The sequence below is a fragment of the Pseudophryne corroboree genome, chromosome 10, assembly GCF_028390025.1.
Source record: "Pseudophryne corroboree isolate aPseCor3 chromosome 10, aPseCor3.hap2, whole genome shotgun sequence".
Lineage (NCBI taxonomy): Eukaryota > Metazoa > Chordata > Amphibia > Anura > Myobatrachidae > Pseudophryne > Pseudophryne corroboree.
Window position 1 is genome coordinate 110,800,741 of NC_086453.1, and position 15,632 is coordinate 110,816,372.

Below are 15,632 nucleotides of genomic sequence, written 5' to 3' on the forward strand. Positions count from 1 at the left end.
TCCTCATCATCCTTATTAGCGCCAGCTACACAAATATACTCCTCATCCTGGTGCAATGCCACAGTAGCATCCTCAATTTTTATATCAGCATGTTGGCTTGTGCTACTCATCCCCACATTTGCAGAGGGCACACAAATGGTGGAAGGAGGATCTTCTTCGAGTACAGTATTGGAAAGGTTAGGCTCACATATGGCACCTGTAGGCATGTCTGGATTCTCTTCAGGGATTTGTGATGTTTCTGAGCAGACAGTTGGTCCTGTGTCCTAACAAGTTTATTTATTTTTTGACACCTCCTCCACAGGGAGAAAAGCTACTGAGCAGGAGGAATATGAGTAAAACTGATGGTCAGTGAGGCATGTGTAGCAGGATAGGTCAAAAAAACTAATTTGCGTGATCAAAATCCCAAAAGTGCACAAAAGTTGATGGGTCCATAACAGTAACTTGTGTGCAAAATTTCAGCTTGGTCAGATAATTTTTACTGTCCCCAGTGGGCGCTTGAAGTTTTTCAAATTTGACAAAAATTAGGATATTTTGTAATGAAAAATAAATAAATATATATATATATATATATATATATATATATATATATATATATTAAAAGCGCTGTCACTCACCACGGAGAATTTATCAGTATATATAAATGCAGATTAAAATAACAATTTTAAAACATTTATTACATGCACTAATACATATATGAGTACACACAGCCATTGTTAACACTTTTTACACAAAATATATAAAAAAATTAATAAACATAAAAATAAAATAGAAATATATTAAAAACAATTGTCTTGTGTGTTTAATCTTTCACAGCTTCTAAAGATATTACCAATAAAACTGATTAGAATTCTAATCTATTTTATAGCTATTTCTAAACCACCTCTAGCAGCAAGAACATTGCTTGTATCAAAATAGTTACTGATATGGATTCTATCCAAATAGCAGCAGAAGTTATTAAGTATAGTCTCCGTTTTTAAACAAATTGTTACCTCATGAGAAAACAGCAACAAAAGCTTCTTCACTTGTGAATTACAAGCAGTTTGTATCAAGTTGTTATTCATAGCCTGTTTTGGTGTATATATAATTAGTTGATCTTTATCCACTGTTTAATCGCTTTCAGTGTATACATTTTTTTTCTATATCAGATAATGTTGCAGGCATCCATCCTGTCAAGACTTAATTCCAGTTTATGCAGAATTATTAGATATAAAGTAGTATTATAGACACATAGTAATTTATACTAATCAGTCCCATTAATTGGCAAAATAACACAGTCACATATAGTGGGATAGCTCCCAAAAGTGGCATTCCATCCACTGATATAAATAATATGTGCTCACAAACATATGAGTTTGGTCCAGGTAAATCTCATCATACTTTCCATAGTTGTTTTTAATAGTGATTAACCTTTCCCAATCGAGTTTTTCTCCTTCAGAGAGCTTCCCCGATTCTCCCCCGATCTGTGCAGTAGGCTTAACGCATTTCTCCACCTGGTTATATCAGCAGCTTCCTCAGAATAATTTTGTAATCAGGTGAAGGCATGGTTTTGGGGCACATATTTTGACAATAAAGTTGTTGTAAGGTGAAAATGCTTCAGTTGAACTTAGGTAGATACAAACCCTCAGAGGATAAGTTTAAGAGGGTGTCCATCTTTCCCCCCTTAAAAAGGTCAAAATATTGCAATTTTCCATGAAATGCCATCTTTGCCGTGTGTGCTCCTGAGATCCACTGGCACTATTTTCAGGTATTCTACAGTAGCTCATGAAAATTTAATTTTTAAAGGAAAAGACCTAGTTTGATACTTTCTGAACCCTTTTTTACTGCCACATAACATTACGTTGCCAGATACAGTATCTTCTGTATCTAAGGGTTGGGGATAGAATCCAGGTGGCCGGGATCTCAGAGGTCTGAATACTGACACTGGGATCCCAGCCGACACAATGCTGGCTGCGGAGTGAGTGCTAGATAGCCCCTTTCGTGCATGCTGCGCTCACCACGGCTCGGTTGCTTTCTGCGCTCGTCACAGGTTCTATTCCCACTCTATGGGTGACGTGGACACCCATGAGTTGGACTAGGCCTGGCGCAGCTGTCGGCATTCTCATCAGTTGGAATCCGGCATTGGTATTCTGACTGCCGGATCCAGACAGCTGGCATATTAACTACATCCCGTATCTAAGTATCTATCTTGTTGCATAGTTAAACTGTCAAATGTGTGCAACTCACTTCCCTCTATCCAGATAAGCAACTCAGAACTAAGTGATTCAGACACCGGCGAAGATGATTTTAAGCCATCAAAGCTTAAAAAGATACTTATCACAAATGCGCATTAGTCTTCCAAACACTGCTCTCGTTAGTGAACGATATGGTACAGCATGTCAAGTAGGGAAACTGCTGCCACATCTACTGCAGTTTCACCAGATTTAGGTCTCATCGCTCCCAATGACACTTCATCAGTAATTTATCACTCCAAAGTGAAGAGAGAGAGGTCAAAACTGACTGACACAACCAAGGATGTGGGGAATCTGGAGGGAATGTATTTTGACGGCCACGAGGCCTACAACTTTTCTGCACTATTGGAATTTCAAACTAGCAATCACATTTTTTTCGACCCACCCTAATGTGTAGAAAAAGCGGGTGAGCAGGGGGTATCTCAGAACAAAGCTAGTGGGCATCTCAGTATCTATCAAGTGTGCAATATTTGTGTGAGCTGTGCAGAGTGATCATTTATATGAGGGGAAGGTGTTGGTGTAATGTGTGGGAAGTCAAAGGAATGATTACAAAAATGTTTTTTTGTTTTTTTGTTTTTTTGTTTTTTTTTTGCATTTTTCGACAATTTAACATTTGGAAACCTCAGTTTTATAAATCCAGCATAAGCTCGAGGGCAATGTTGGAGCCTACAAAGTCTTCTTTATCATACATCATTGTATTTGTAGTGCAGCCTTGGTAGCCTTCCTTGAGAAGTTAAGAAGGTAAGAGAGGCAGGGAAAAGGACATTATTGGGAGTGCCAGGCTGCATATTTTCTTAGTGTGCAATAAAACCTTGCACCAGGATTCAGAGAACATATTTAGAATTTTTCCAAATGAGGGCATGTCTATTAAGATTTATTCAGCGGGGTACAACTCTGTAGTGTTTGCTATTGTAGCACTACAAGCACTACAAGTGCCATTTTGCACTTACACAACTGTGCACAACAGCAAATAGTATTTTAACATTCTTACCCTAGTACAGTACCTACCATAAAGGGGTACCAGGAGAGGACCATTCCTATTCAATATTGGGCCGAGCTTCTCTATATATAGGTCGTAATCATTTCTTTGGCTTCCCTATAAGATGTGGCTCCCGATGCTAAATAGCACTGGTCTGGTACTGATGTGGAAGTCTAGGCATCCCTGCCTCCACCATAATACATATTATGTCCTGTCCTTTTGTTCAACTCCACCAAAACGTACTCTTCATCTTCCCTCACTGGACAATGAACAAAATGCTAAAAGTGTCAAGGCACGTCATCACTTTTTAAAGAGATATATATCATTATAGTACCCCAAGTTCACAAAATATGCCACACTGTAGCACCCTCAGTTCACAATATTTACCACAATGTAGTACCCCCAGTCAATATGATATGCCACACTGTGGTGCCCTCAGTTCACCTTCTATATTACTCTGTAGGGCCACCATATGCTACCAGTATTTCCCCATTGACATTATGCCATACTGTAGTACCCTCAGTTCACATTATATGCAACACTGTGCAGCCACTGACATTGTATGCCACACTGTAGTGCCCCCAGTTTACAATGTACACCACAATGTGCCCCCAGTTGATATTATATTCACCCCAGTTCCCATATATCTCACACTGTGTCCCCTGAGAAACCTAGCAGCAATTTAATAAGTCTTTTTAAAGCGGACAACCCTATAAAGTAAAGATAAGTTACTGTGAGGTTTCAGATGTTGTAAAACTAGAAGCTCTAGCACTGAAAGCCCCCAATAGCTCTAAAGCCACATTTTAAGAGGACTCATGACTTTTCAGATGGTGCTCCTATATTATTAGCCTAGTTACTATACCGACAGATGCAACACCATTGTATATTTATGATATATACTGTATGATATGTAAATGAGGTCACCCCCACACACAAATATACACACACATATTAGACACAGATACATAGAATAAGCAGCATTTTATTAGCTTTAATTGCATTCAACCATAAAATATTTTTTCCCTGTATAACCTTGTAAGCTCAGCAACAGTTGGGTCCCTGGGAGAAAGAAAGCATTGTAAAGATTCCACTCAACCATACTTGCCTACCTTTTATGTCTCCTCTCCGGGAGAAGCACAGAGAGGAGACGCAGCAAGATACTTTGGTGGTGGGGGCGGACTGTAATGTCATTAGGCCCCACCCCTAAAATGAGGAAATGTCTGCAATTCGCAGGTCTCTGGGTAGGGGACGGGGCTAAATGGTGCAATTTGCATCTTTAGCCCATCCTCTTCACACTGCTGCCACAATTTGAGGGATTTTATCCCATCCTGCCTACTTCACTAGCAAGCGGGCAAGATGCAGGAGAGTCATCTACCCTTCCGGGGCTGGCGGGACTACCCCAAAAATCATAAGGTTCCCGCAGCTTCTGGTTAGGGTAGGCAAGTATGCTCTCAACCCAACCAGACAGAGGCTTGACATGCATTTCCAGCAGAGCAGCCATCTTTAAAGCATCATATCTACAATACAGATTTACTTGGTTCTTAATTTATCACAAGTTCAGATTTATCTAGATTTATCTCATAGGCTATCCAAAACAGGTGAGAGCCGATAGCCAATAAGATGCTCTTTTGAGATCTGAGTAAATCTGAACCTGCACATTTCTAATGGCAATTTCAAACTTCAGATTGTAAAACATGTAAATCATGTATGATTATGATTATAGTTTATCTGACATTTTCAAAACTGCATATAAAATAGAGAACTTGAACATCGACAAAACTGCACTTTAGTACATATTGGACCCTATTCAGGTTGGATCGCAACTCGCGATCCAACTGGAAAAAAATATACGATGATGATGTGGGCGCATGCATTTTACTGCATTTACTGCGCCGCACAGTAAATGCAAACGCCTCTGCCTCCTGCCGGTGCGGAAGTGGGGCGGCAACGCTCCATTTCCTAGGCGGAGATGGAACATTGCGGGGGCAGCGTCAGGGAAACGGGGGTGGCGGCAATTCAATGGGGGGGTGTGGTGTGAGTGTTACTGGGGCGGCTGCGTGACATTGCACGCAGCCGCTCTGATAAAAAAGATGGCGACGGGCCTCCTGCTGTCTGCGATCATGCTGAAATTGTGGTGCGATCGCAATTTCAGCGTGGCCGCATGGGGGGGGGGGGGTGTTAGCAGGCTGGAATTTATAATCCTTACTGAATAGGGTCTTTTGGCCAAAACTGTAATACCAAGTTTTCTTGCAATATGTAAAGTAGTAAAATAGTACCTGATTTGGGATATGTTACATTAAAAACATCATCATCAAGTGTCTGAAATTCCTTCCATGCATAGTATAAGCTTTCTCTGGAATGCACAAAAAAAGGTGCTTTTATTCCTTCTAATTCACAGTACTCTTGAGTCATTTCCATTATGAAAAGACCTTGTGGGAGAGAAAGAAGTATTACCAAAGGCAGAAACAGTTTAGTATAAAAAGAATGACCATAGCCTTAGTATTAATTTGTTTTTTTATGACATAAAACACTAATTTTTAAAGTAGAACAGGAAAAGAAATATGCCCGCGCTCATCTCTACACATATTGTACATGGTGCCAGCTGTGTGGGAGTATTAATATGTAAACAAAACAGACTTTTGCTATCAGTGCTAACAATAAAATGCTGCAAATCTACTTGTACACAGCAAATACAAGCATGGGGATTTTGTTCATATTTTGAGCAAAACATTTACGCTTGCATCCCATTGTCAAAAGACCCTTATTCTCTGCAAGTTCTTACACTAGCATATACGGTATGCCCTGCGCACAATTACGTTGCGGTAGAGATATTTGAAACCATGCAGTTTATATTAATAAAAGTAACAAGAATTAGAGATGTGCAGGGTCGACTTTTGGAAAACTGAACATTCCTGAACTTGGCAACTTCTGAACCAACCGAACTCGGATTTGAAAATGAGGAAAAATGTAATCTTCCTGGTGTAGGATCTTGCTTGTTTTGGATCCGATAAAAGTTCCACCCTCGTGGTTCAGGCGTCATTTCACACAGGACACCGGAGAGTTAGGGTGTGGGCTACAGTAACTGTCATCATAGCCCCACCCTCTGCAAAGCCTGTAAACTGTGCATTGTGTAGCAGGGGGCAGGGGACGGGGCCTTGATGATGCCTTCATACCCCCTGCCCAGATATGCTGAAGCCACCCCTCTGTTGTACCGACCTAGCTGCCGCTTCCTGGATGCACAAAGTCGGCAAGTATGTGTTAGGGAAATCATCATAAAAAAAGACATAAAATGTGTTTGTTCAGGAAAGGTTCAGGCACTGTTAAAAAATAACGTTCAATAAGTGCCACCATTACTATAAGCGCAGTGAGTTGCAGCAGTGTGTAAAAAGAAAAAACTTGTGCCACCTTTACTATAAGTGCAGTGGATCGCAGCAGTGTGTAATATAATAAATACATAAATATAGATCAGTCAATAGAAGAGCAGGAGCAGCAACCCAGTACTAGTGCTGCGGCTTCCTCCAGTCATAATAGTACTTCAACATCTACTGTCCTAAAGGTGTCCAAGGGACACAAAGTGTAAAAAAACAGTACCTGAAATATAAATATTTCACATTGTTAAAGAAAACATCACCTCTAATAGTAAAGGAAATGTTTAATACCAAAAATCATAAAATTGGAAACATGCCATACGCCATATCCAGTGACAAGGAAAGGCTCAGGCTACGGGCTTTCTTTGTGGGTGGTGGTACTGCACTAGAAGAAGCCTATTGCAGAATCCAGGGCCAAATACAGTAAGGAATATTTTTCTGTAACCTCATATGATGATGATGATGATGATGATGCAACTCCTTCTTGCTCTGAGTCTAGTAGATGTGTCACCTTTAAAACAGACAAACCAGTGTTCAAAAAGAAGAACACTAAGGCTGAATGAGAAACTGTGCTCACAAATCCCTGGAAGAGTCCAGGGGTGTTCATGTTAGCTACAGTGTGTGTGAGTCTGACATTTATGACACTGTACTCATAGAGATGCCTCCTTCCACCATTTCTGCACCCTCTAAACTTGTAGGGGTGAGCAGTACAAGTACAGATAGTGACATAACAATTGAGAATGCTACTGTAGAAGTGTAACAAGATGAGGTGGATATTTGTGTATTTGGCGCTAATGAAGATGTTGATGATCATAAGTTAGCCACCAGTGGCACTACTACCCATGATAAAGACATAAATTAGCCACCAGTGGCATTATTACCCATGATAAAAAGAAAACCATTGTCATGTCTGGGTAGAAAACCTAAAAAAAACCTTTTGTGTTTGGAATTTTGACTCATATTCTGACATTTGTCAAGCCAACTACCATTTGTGAGGTAAAGATATTAACAATCTGTGAATCTCCTCACCGTTATATCATCTGGAGCGAGTTCATGCAAAGTATTTGGGAAAATCTGAAAAATCTGGTAAAATAATACTAAGCTGTCCTGTATCAGCTAGCTCCCAGCTAGATCCCAGCACATGCAATCCCCACCGACATCACCTTCATCATCAATGTCCTCATTAATGATCGGAGCTAATCCTCCTGCCAACAATTTGCAAAGGTTAATTGTCTGTTCCCTTATCCAGGATTCCCCTGAAGAATCCTTGCATGCAAGGGTCTAGGGCTGCTGCTTCTGGAGGTGACTCTTCATCCCAGAAGGGGTCCAAGAAGACTAGTAGTCTAAAATAACAATTGACTGTGAAACAATCTTTGCAAGAAGAAGCAAGTATTAAAGCTGCCATCCAGTTGCACAACAGATCACTGAAGCCATGACAGCTATGCATCTAGTTTTAGACAGTTAATTGAGATCCTGTGTCCCTACTACCAAATTCCATTCGGTTCCATTTTACCAGGACAGGAATTCCTTGCCTGTACCAAGAGGTTAAAAAAACTAATTCTTGGCTTAGAAAATGCCGCTATCCACTTAACCACAAATATACGGACAAGTGGTAGTGCTCAAACTAAAGGTTACATGCCTGTTCCCAGCCGACTGGGTGGGTGTATCACCTTCAGCAGTAGCAGCACCAGCAGGAGTGTGTACTGTAACACAAAAAAAATCTCAATCATAGGCAGGCTGCTCTCTGTATCACTGTTTTCACTGTTTTCGAGAGGCATACCAGTGTCAACCAACTAGAAAAACTCAGGGATGTCATAGCAAAGTGGCTTTCCCCACTAATACTCTCCTCATAATTTGTTATTTCTGATAACACATTGTGAGAGCATTACAACTGGGCAAATTTGAAAACATCCCATGTTTTGCACACACAAACAACTTGGTGGTACAGATTTTTTTTAATTGACTGGGACATGCAGGAGATGCTGTCTGTGGCATGAAAAACTGCTGTACATTTTCAACATTCAGTAATCGCATGTAGAAGATTGTAGCGGCTGCAAGAACAGTTCAATTTGCAATGCCACAAACTGAAGAAAGAGGTAGTAAGCAGGTGGAATTCAATCCTTTATATGTTTTAGTGAATGGAGGAACAGCAACAAGCCATCCAAACCTACCCAGCAAGCCATGACATAGGGAGAGGAGGAGGAATGTACCTGATTCCACCACAGTGGAGAATGCTTTCCATTTCATGCAAGCTACTGAAACCAATTAAAGTAGCAACCAACGAAGAGACGTCAACCACCTAATTAAACTAATGGAAAAGCAGATAGAAAAACTGAAGAAAGAGATGAAACAAGGCTATTCCACTAACTATGTTGGACTTAGATCAAGTTCTTTATTTGCTTTGCCAGGACCAAAGGGTTGTCAACATCTTGCAATCGGAACACAACATTTTGGCAACCATGTGATCCTAGGTTTAAGGTGTACCTAATGTTTTTCTTTCCAAATGACACAGATCTTAAGAGATGCAAAGAGCTCCTTGTGAGCAAGGTTTCAGCTCAAGTGGCACATGACATGGCAATATCTCCTGCTTCAATTTCTCCTGCGAGTGCTGCTGCCAGGAAAAAAACTAACCTTTTCCCAGAGACCCACTGGTTATGAGAATGAGTTAACTCAGTGTACCAGCGTGAAACAATATTATGACATCTGTTTTGGCCTATAAGAATTATCCAAAATTATTACCACCTCTACTGTGACTCACTCTTATGCATTACGCATCAATAGAATATTTGAGGATTATTTTAACAACAATTTACAAGTTAGCATATCAGACAGTCCATTTGACTACTGGAAGAAAAAAAAAGTAAATTTGGAGCCCTTTGTACAAAGTAGCTTTGCTTTACTTAAGCTGGCAACCCTCCAGTGTGTACTCAGAAAGAGGTAGGAGGCTACTTCCTAAAAGTGGGAAAAAAAGATGTTCATAACAATGAACTACAAATTCCATGAGTATGACCTTTCCTCTGCCAATTACATCAAAGTACAGAGACTTCTGTAATGGTGGATTCCAGTGTTGTGTGATAACAATAATAACAGTGATGAGGGTGAAGAATCACATAAGGAGAATGACATCGTCCAGCTGTCGAGAGGATTAACAATACTGCTAGCAGCCTTAAGCCCATTTGTAGCTTTATTTTCTGGGATACAAACAAACCAAGCACTTCAGCCAAGGGGCAGTCTCTGTTGCTGAAGTGTTTGGTTTGGTTTGTTAAGTGTTTAGGTCCTTTTTAATATCCTAAATAAGGGTGGCAGGGGGCACAAGGACAATTCCATCTTGAATCATTTTCTGCTGTGTTGCAATATTTCATATACAGTATGTTCTATAAACTGCCGTCTGTTTGTGCCGCTGCTCTGTTGATTAGTAACCAGCCAGCTCACTGCAGCCTTTGGCCAATATTGGTGAAAACAATATTATGACCTGTGAATTGGTCAAAATTGAGTGGAAATGACTTTAAATCAATGATATTGAGGTGCATAATACTCTAGGAATGAAATAAGGCCCACATTACAAGATTTTAGCTTCTGATTTGCTCCTGGACACCCGGAAGAGTGGGCAAGTCCTGATTATAGTTGGCAGTCCGAGTGGCTGATGATTTGTGCTGAATTGCGTCTTTGTGGCCACATCCCCACATGCTTCCATAGTACCATCCTGGCAGCCCCTTCCCAGAGAGGTCAGCCCAATGGTCAGCAAATATGGTGCATCATCACCAAACACCCATAATACAGCAAACTGGCAAACAAAGTGGCTTTATGTACTGTATATACTTCGCCAAACAGAGGGTGTTCTACATGCTTAGGGACTTATGGGGTTATCCAGTAAGTATTGCAGATTCTGCTTTTTAGCAGAATCTGCAATCCTTTCTATCGCATGTTGGGGGCCGCCCATTACAGGGCAAGGCTGCCCAGCATGCTAAATGGCCTGCCCAGTGGTTGCGACCACAATTTACCTGCAGTCGCAGCAACTGTGGGTGACCCCCTGCTGCCTCAGCTAAGCTGCAAATGCAGGCGGTCCTCCGCCATTTTCTTGATCGGAGCAGCTGCGTGTGACACATATAATATAGGCATGCTACATATCATTTTAATCAGCAGGAGCTGCTTATGCATCCTATTAGCATTGTTTTGCGTTTGCTGATAGGACACACAAGCAGCTCTTGCTGTATATAATTATATGCAGCATGCATATATTCTGTGTGTAATAGCAACTGTATCTGCATACAAAATGTTATGCTAAAGTTTTTCCAGCCAAACGCTGTAACATAATTTGGTATGCTGATAGAGTTGCAATTACACACAGAATATAGCCACATGGCATATCATTTAAATCAGGGCAAGCTGCATGTGCATCCTGGATGACGCATTTTCCGGGGCAAAATGTGCAAAAATGAAAAAAAATTTAGGGTAATTTTAAAAATGTTTATTTGTTGTTAATGTGCTGTAATTGTGTTCTTGTAATTGATTTTCAACAAAGTCAAATTCAACTCACCCCCTAAAAAAAAGGTCTATCTATGTCCGACTTTGTAGAGCTGTTTTGTGTGAGATTTCCAAACTTGGACTCCATTACATCAGCCAAGTTGTATGTTTAACATGGGCAAAATACCTGGATCTGACTTTTCCCCGGCCGCCCTACTTAAGAGCAGAAAGCGGGCGAGTTTTCATGTACTTGGCAAACTTTCCAAAATGTCAGATTTTTGCAGCCATGTCTGTAAAAGTCGCTATTTTCTGCATACTTGGCCGCCATTACATCCATGCCAGTGGGTTTAAATGCAGAGCCGACCTTAGGCATAGGCAAACTAGGCAATTGCCTAGGGCATTTGGTATGCTTAGGGGCACCAGCAGCTTCTGCTGATTAAAATGATATGCGGCATGCCTATATTCTGTGTGTCACTGCGGCTGTACGTTGCAGTGTAGTCCTGGAAATCACTGTAATGTAGCATTTCATATGCAGATATAGCCGCAGTCACGCACATAATATAGGCATGCTGCATATCATTTTAATCAGCAGAAGCTGTTTGTGCATCCTAGCGACAACGTAATGCAAACAATATGCATTTTTATGAACAAAAGGCGCCCGACATTAGCAGAGCTGCCTACTGACTCATGCCAGGCATCTCCTGCAGAACTAGCGGCGGTGCTAGGGGGCACCAGACAAAATCTTGCCAAGGGGATCCTATTGGTTAGGGCTGGCTCCGTTTAAATGTGTTATACTAGTATTAAATATGCTAGATAGCACACAACTGCTAGAGTCTGGGGGGGAGGGGTGGGGGGGATTATTTACAGTATCACAATCAGCATTTCTTACTTTTCCACAACTTTATAAGAAAAGCATAGGCGTGCGCACGGCGGGTGCCTGGTGCGCACAGGCACCCCCTAATGTCCGGCACCCCCCGCACTCCATGCCTGCGATCTCAGTCTGCTGCACTGACCAACTGTTCTGCTGCGCCTGCTGGCCGCCGCCGCCGCGTACATGCTGCTGTCACTAGTGGCAAGTGGCTGCCCAGCGGCTGCAGTGGGGGTGATTGAGGTAAAGTTCCGCCTCCCGCACGCGCCCACCAGTCTCCTCCCGCGGCTACGCGAGCGCTGGGGGGTTCTCATGAGGCTGGACTGGACGAGTCGGATGCAGCGTCTCCTCTCCTGTCTGCGAGTATGAGACACATGTCAGGGGTGCCGGCGCTAGTGGCATGTCCGGGGGGGGGAGAGAGAATCGGTAAGCGGGCAGCTTTAATTAAATATGCTGGCCAGACAGACTCTAGCTGACCCGGCAGGGGCTGGCAGCAATTATGGTGGCTGTGTAATTTTTTTGTGAAAGCTATGTGTGTGTGTGTACAGTATGTATAGTGTCTGCTGTGTATCTGTATGCTACACTGTGTCTACTGTATATGCATGTTGTGTACTGTGTATGTTAGTATATCGTGTATGTGTATGTATACTATTATATGAGTCTCCTATGTGTATGTATGCTGTATGTGTGTGTGTGTATGTATGTATGTATAGGTATATATATGTGTGTGTGTATGTAAATATATATATTATGTGTGTGTATATATACAGTATATATATATGTGTGTGTGTGTGTGTGTGTGTGTGTGTGTACTGAACCCCCCTCCCCATAAAAATCCTGCAACTGCCCCTGCGCCATCTCCTCGCTGTCCTGCAACTGCCGCCGCCAGCCACGCCAACATTACAGGTCCAGCCCAGGCAGCGTTCCTCTCAGGAGGAATCGGAGCCGCCGCCGGAGCGGAGGACACAGCTGAGCAACCCTGAGACAGTTCAGCACTCAGCAGAGAGGGTAAGACACGCTATCTGTCTGTGTCACTGCGACACCTCTGTTTCTCTGACGTCCTAGTGGATGCTGGGAACTCCGTAAGGACCATGGGGAATAGCGGGCTCCGAAGGAGGCTGGGCACTCTAGAAAGATTTATGACTACCTGGTGTGCACTGGCTCCTCCCACTATGACCCTCCTCCAAGCCTCAGTTAGATTTTGTGCCCGGCCGAGGTTGGATGCACACTAGGGGCTCTCCTGAGCCCTTAGAAAGAAAGTATAGTTTAGGTTTTTTATTTTCAGTGAGACCTGCTGGCAACAGGCTCACTGCAGCGAGGGACTAAGGGGAGAAGAAGCGAACTCGCCTGCTTGCAGCCGGATTGGGCTTCTTAGGCTACTGGACACCATTAGCTCCAGAGGGATCGACCGCAGGCCCAGTCCTTGGTGTTCGGTCCCGGAGCCGCGCCGCCGTCCCCCTTACAGAGCCAGAAGCATGAAGATGGTCCGGAAAATCGGCGGCAGAAGACATCAGTCTTCACCAAGGTAGCGCACAGCACTGCAGCTGTGCGCCATTGCTCCTCATACACACTTCACACTCCGGTCACTGAGGGTGCAGGGCGCTGGGGGGGGGGGCGCCCTGAGAAGCAATAATAACACCTTGGCTGGCAAAAACTCCACAATATATAGTCCCAGAGGCTATATATGTGGAAAATACCCCTGCCAGAATATGGAAAAAAGCGGGAGAATAGTCCGCGGAAAAGGGGCGGAGCTATCTCCTGCAGCACACTGGCGCCATTTCTCCTTCACAGATCCGCTGGAAGGAAGCTCCCTGGCTCTCCCCTGCAGTCTACACTACAGAACAGGGTAAAAACAGAGAGGGGGGGCACTAAATTTAGGCGCAGTATATATATATTATATAGAAAAAGCAGCTATAGGGGACATAACTCAGTTAGTCCCTGCATTATATAGCGCTCTGGTGTGTGCTGGCATACTCTCACTCTGTCCCCCCAAAGGGCTTTTGTGGGTCCTGTCCTCATTCGGAGCATTCCTTGTGTGTGTGCGGTGTGTCGGTACGGCTGTGTCGACATGTTTGATGAGGATAATGATGTGGAGGCGGAGCAGATGCCTTTAGAAGGGATGTCACCCCCTGCGGGGCAGACACCTGAGTGGTTGAGCTTATGGAAAGTAATGAGGGCACGTATAGACTCCTTATATAAGAAAATCGACGACATGCCAAATGTGGGACAGCCGACTTCTCAGCTCGTGCCTGCCCAGGTGTCGCATGGGTCGTCAGGGGCTCTAAAACGCCCGCTACCTCAAGCAGACCCAGATGTCGACACTTATACTGACACCAGTGTCGACGACGATGAGTCTAACCTGATGCCCACTAAGGCCATTCACTGCATGATTGAGGCAATGAAAGAGGTGTTACACATTTCTGATATAACTACAGGTACCACTAAAAAGGGTATTATGTTTGGAGAGAAAAAACTACCCGTAGTTTTTCCCCCATCAGATGAATTAAATGAAGTGTGTGAAGAAGCGTGGGCTTTCCCTGATAAAAAATTGGTAATTCCTAAGAAGGTACTAATGGCGTTCCCTTTCCCGCCAGAGGATAGGTCACGTTGGGAAACACCCCCTAGAGTGGATAAAGCGCTCACACGTTTGTCTAAAAAGGTGGCACTACCGTCTCCGGATACGGCCGCACTCAAGGAACCTGCTGATAGAAAGCAGGAGGCGATCCTGAAGTCTGTATACACACACACAGGCATTATACTTAGGCCAGCTATTGCGTCAGCTTGGATGTGCAGTGCTGCCGCTGCGTGGTCAGATAAACTGTCAGAAAATATTGACACATTAGACAGAGACACGATCCTGTTAACCATAGACCATATAAAAGACTCAGTCTTATATATGAGAGATGCACAAAGGGAAATCTGCCGACTGGCATCTAAAGTAAGTGCATTGTCCATTTCTGCTAGGAGAGGCTTATGGACTCGCCAGTGGACAGGAGATGCAGATTCAAAAAAGCACATGGAAGTGTTACCATATAAGGGTGAGGAATTATTTGGGGATGGTCTCTCGGACCTAGTTTCCACAGCAACGTCTGGGAAGTCAGCATTTTTACCCCATGTCCCCTCACAGCCTAAGAAGGCGCCGTTTTATCAGGTTCAGTCCTTTCGGACCCAGAAAAACAGGCGTGGAAAAGGCGGGTCCTTTCTGTCCAGAGGCAGAGGTAGGGGAAAAAAGGCTGCAACAAACAGCAGGTTCCCAGGAGCAAAAGTCCTCCCCCGCTTCTTCTTCCAAGTCCGCCGCATGACGGTGGGGCTCCACAGGCGGAGCCAGGTACGGTGGGGGGTCGCCTCAAAAATTTCAGCGATCAGTGGGTTCGCTCACAGGTGGATCCCTGGATCCTGCAAATAGTATCTCAGAGGTACAAGCTGGAATTCGAGGCGTCCCCACCCCACCGTTTCCTAAAATCTGCCTTGCCGATTGCTCCCTCAGACAGGGAGGCGGTGCTAGCGGCAATTCACAAGCTGTATTCCCAGCAGGTGATAATCAAGGTACCCCTACTTCAACAAGGCCGGGGTTATTATTCCACACTATTTGTGGTACCGAAACCGGACGGTTCGGTGAGCCCCATTCTAAATTTGAAATCCTTGAACACGTACATAAAGAAATTCAAGTTCAAGATGGAATCGCTCAGGGCGGTTATTGCAAGCCTGGACGAGGGGGATTAAAT

General features: G+C 43.4%; 1 protein-coding gene across 1 annotated transcript in view; it reads right to left on the bottom strand.

Moving 5' to 3' along the window:
* LOC134966180 (3-beta-hydroxysteroid sulfotransferase-like) overlaps positions 1–15,632 on the bottom strand; it is an 80,823-nt gene that overhangs the window by 44,851 nt on the left and 20,340 nt on the right. Inside the window, exon 2 of the mRNA XM_063942737.1 lies at positions 5,484–5,636. Coding sequence (XP_063798807.1) covers positions 5,484–5,625 — 142 coding nt within the window. The 5' untranslated portion in view covers positions 5,626–5,636. The remainder of the gene's footprint in view (positions 1–5,483; positions 5,637–15,632) is intronic.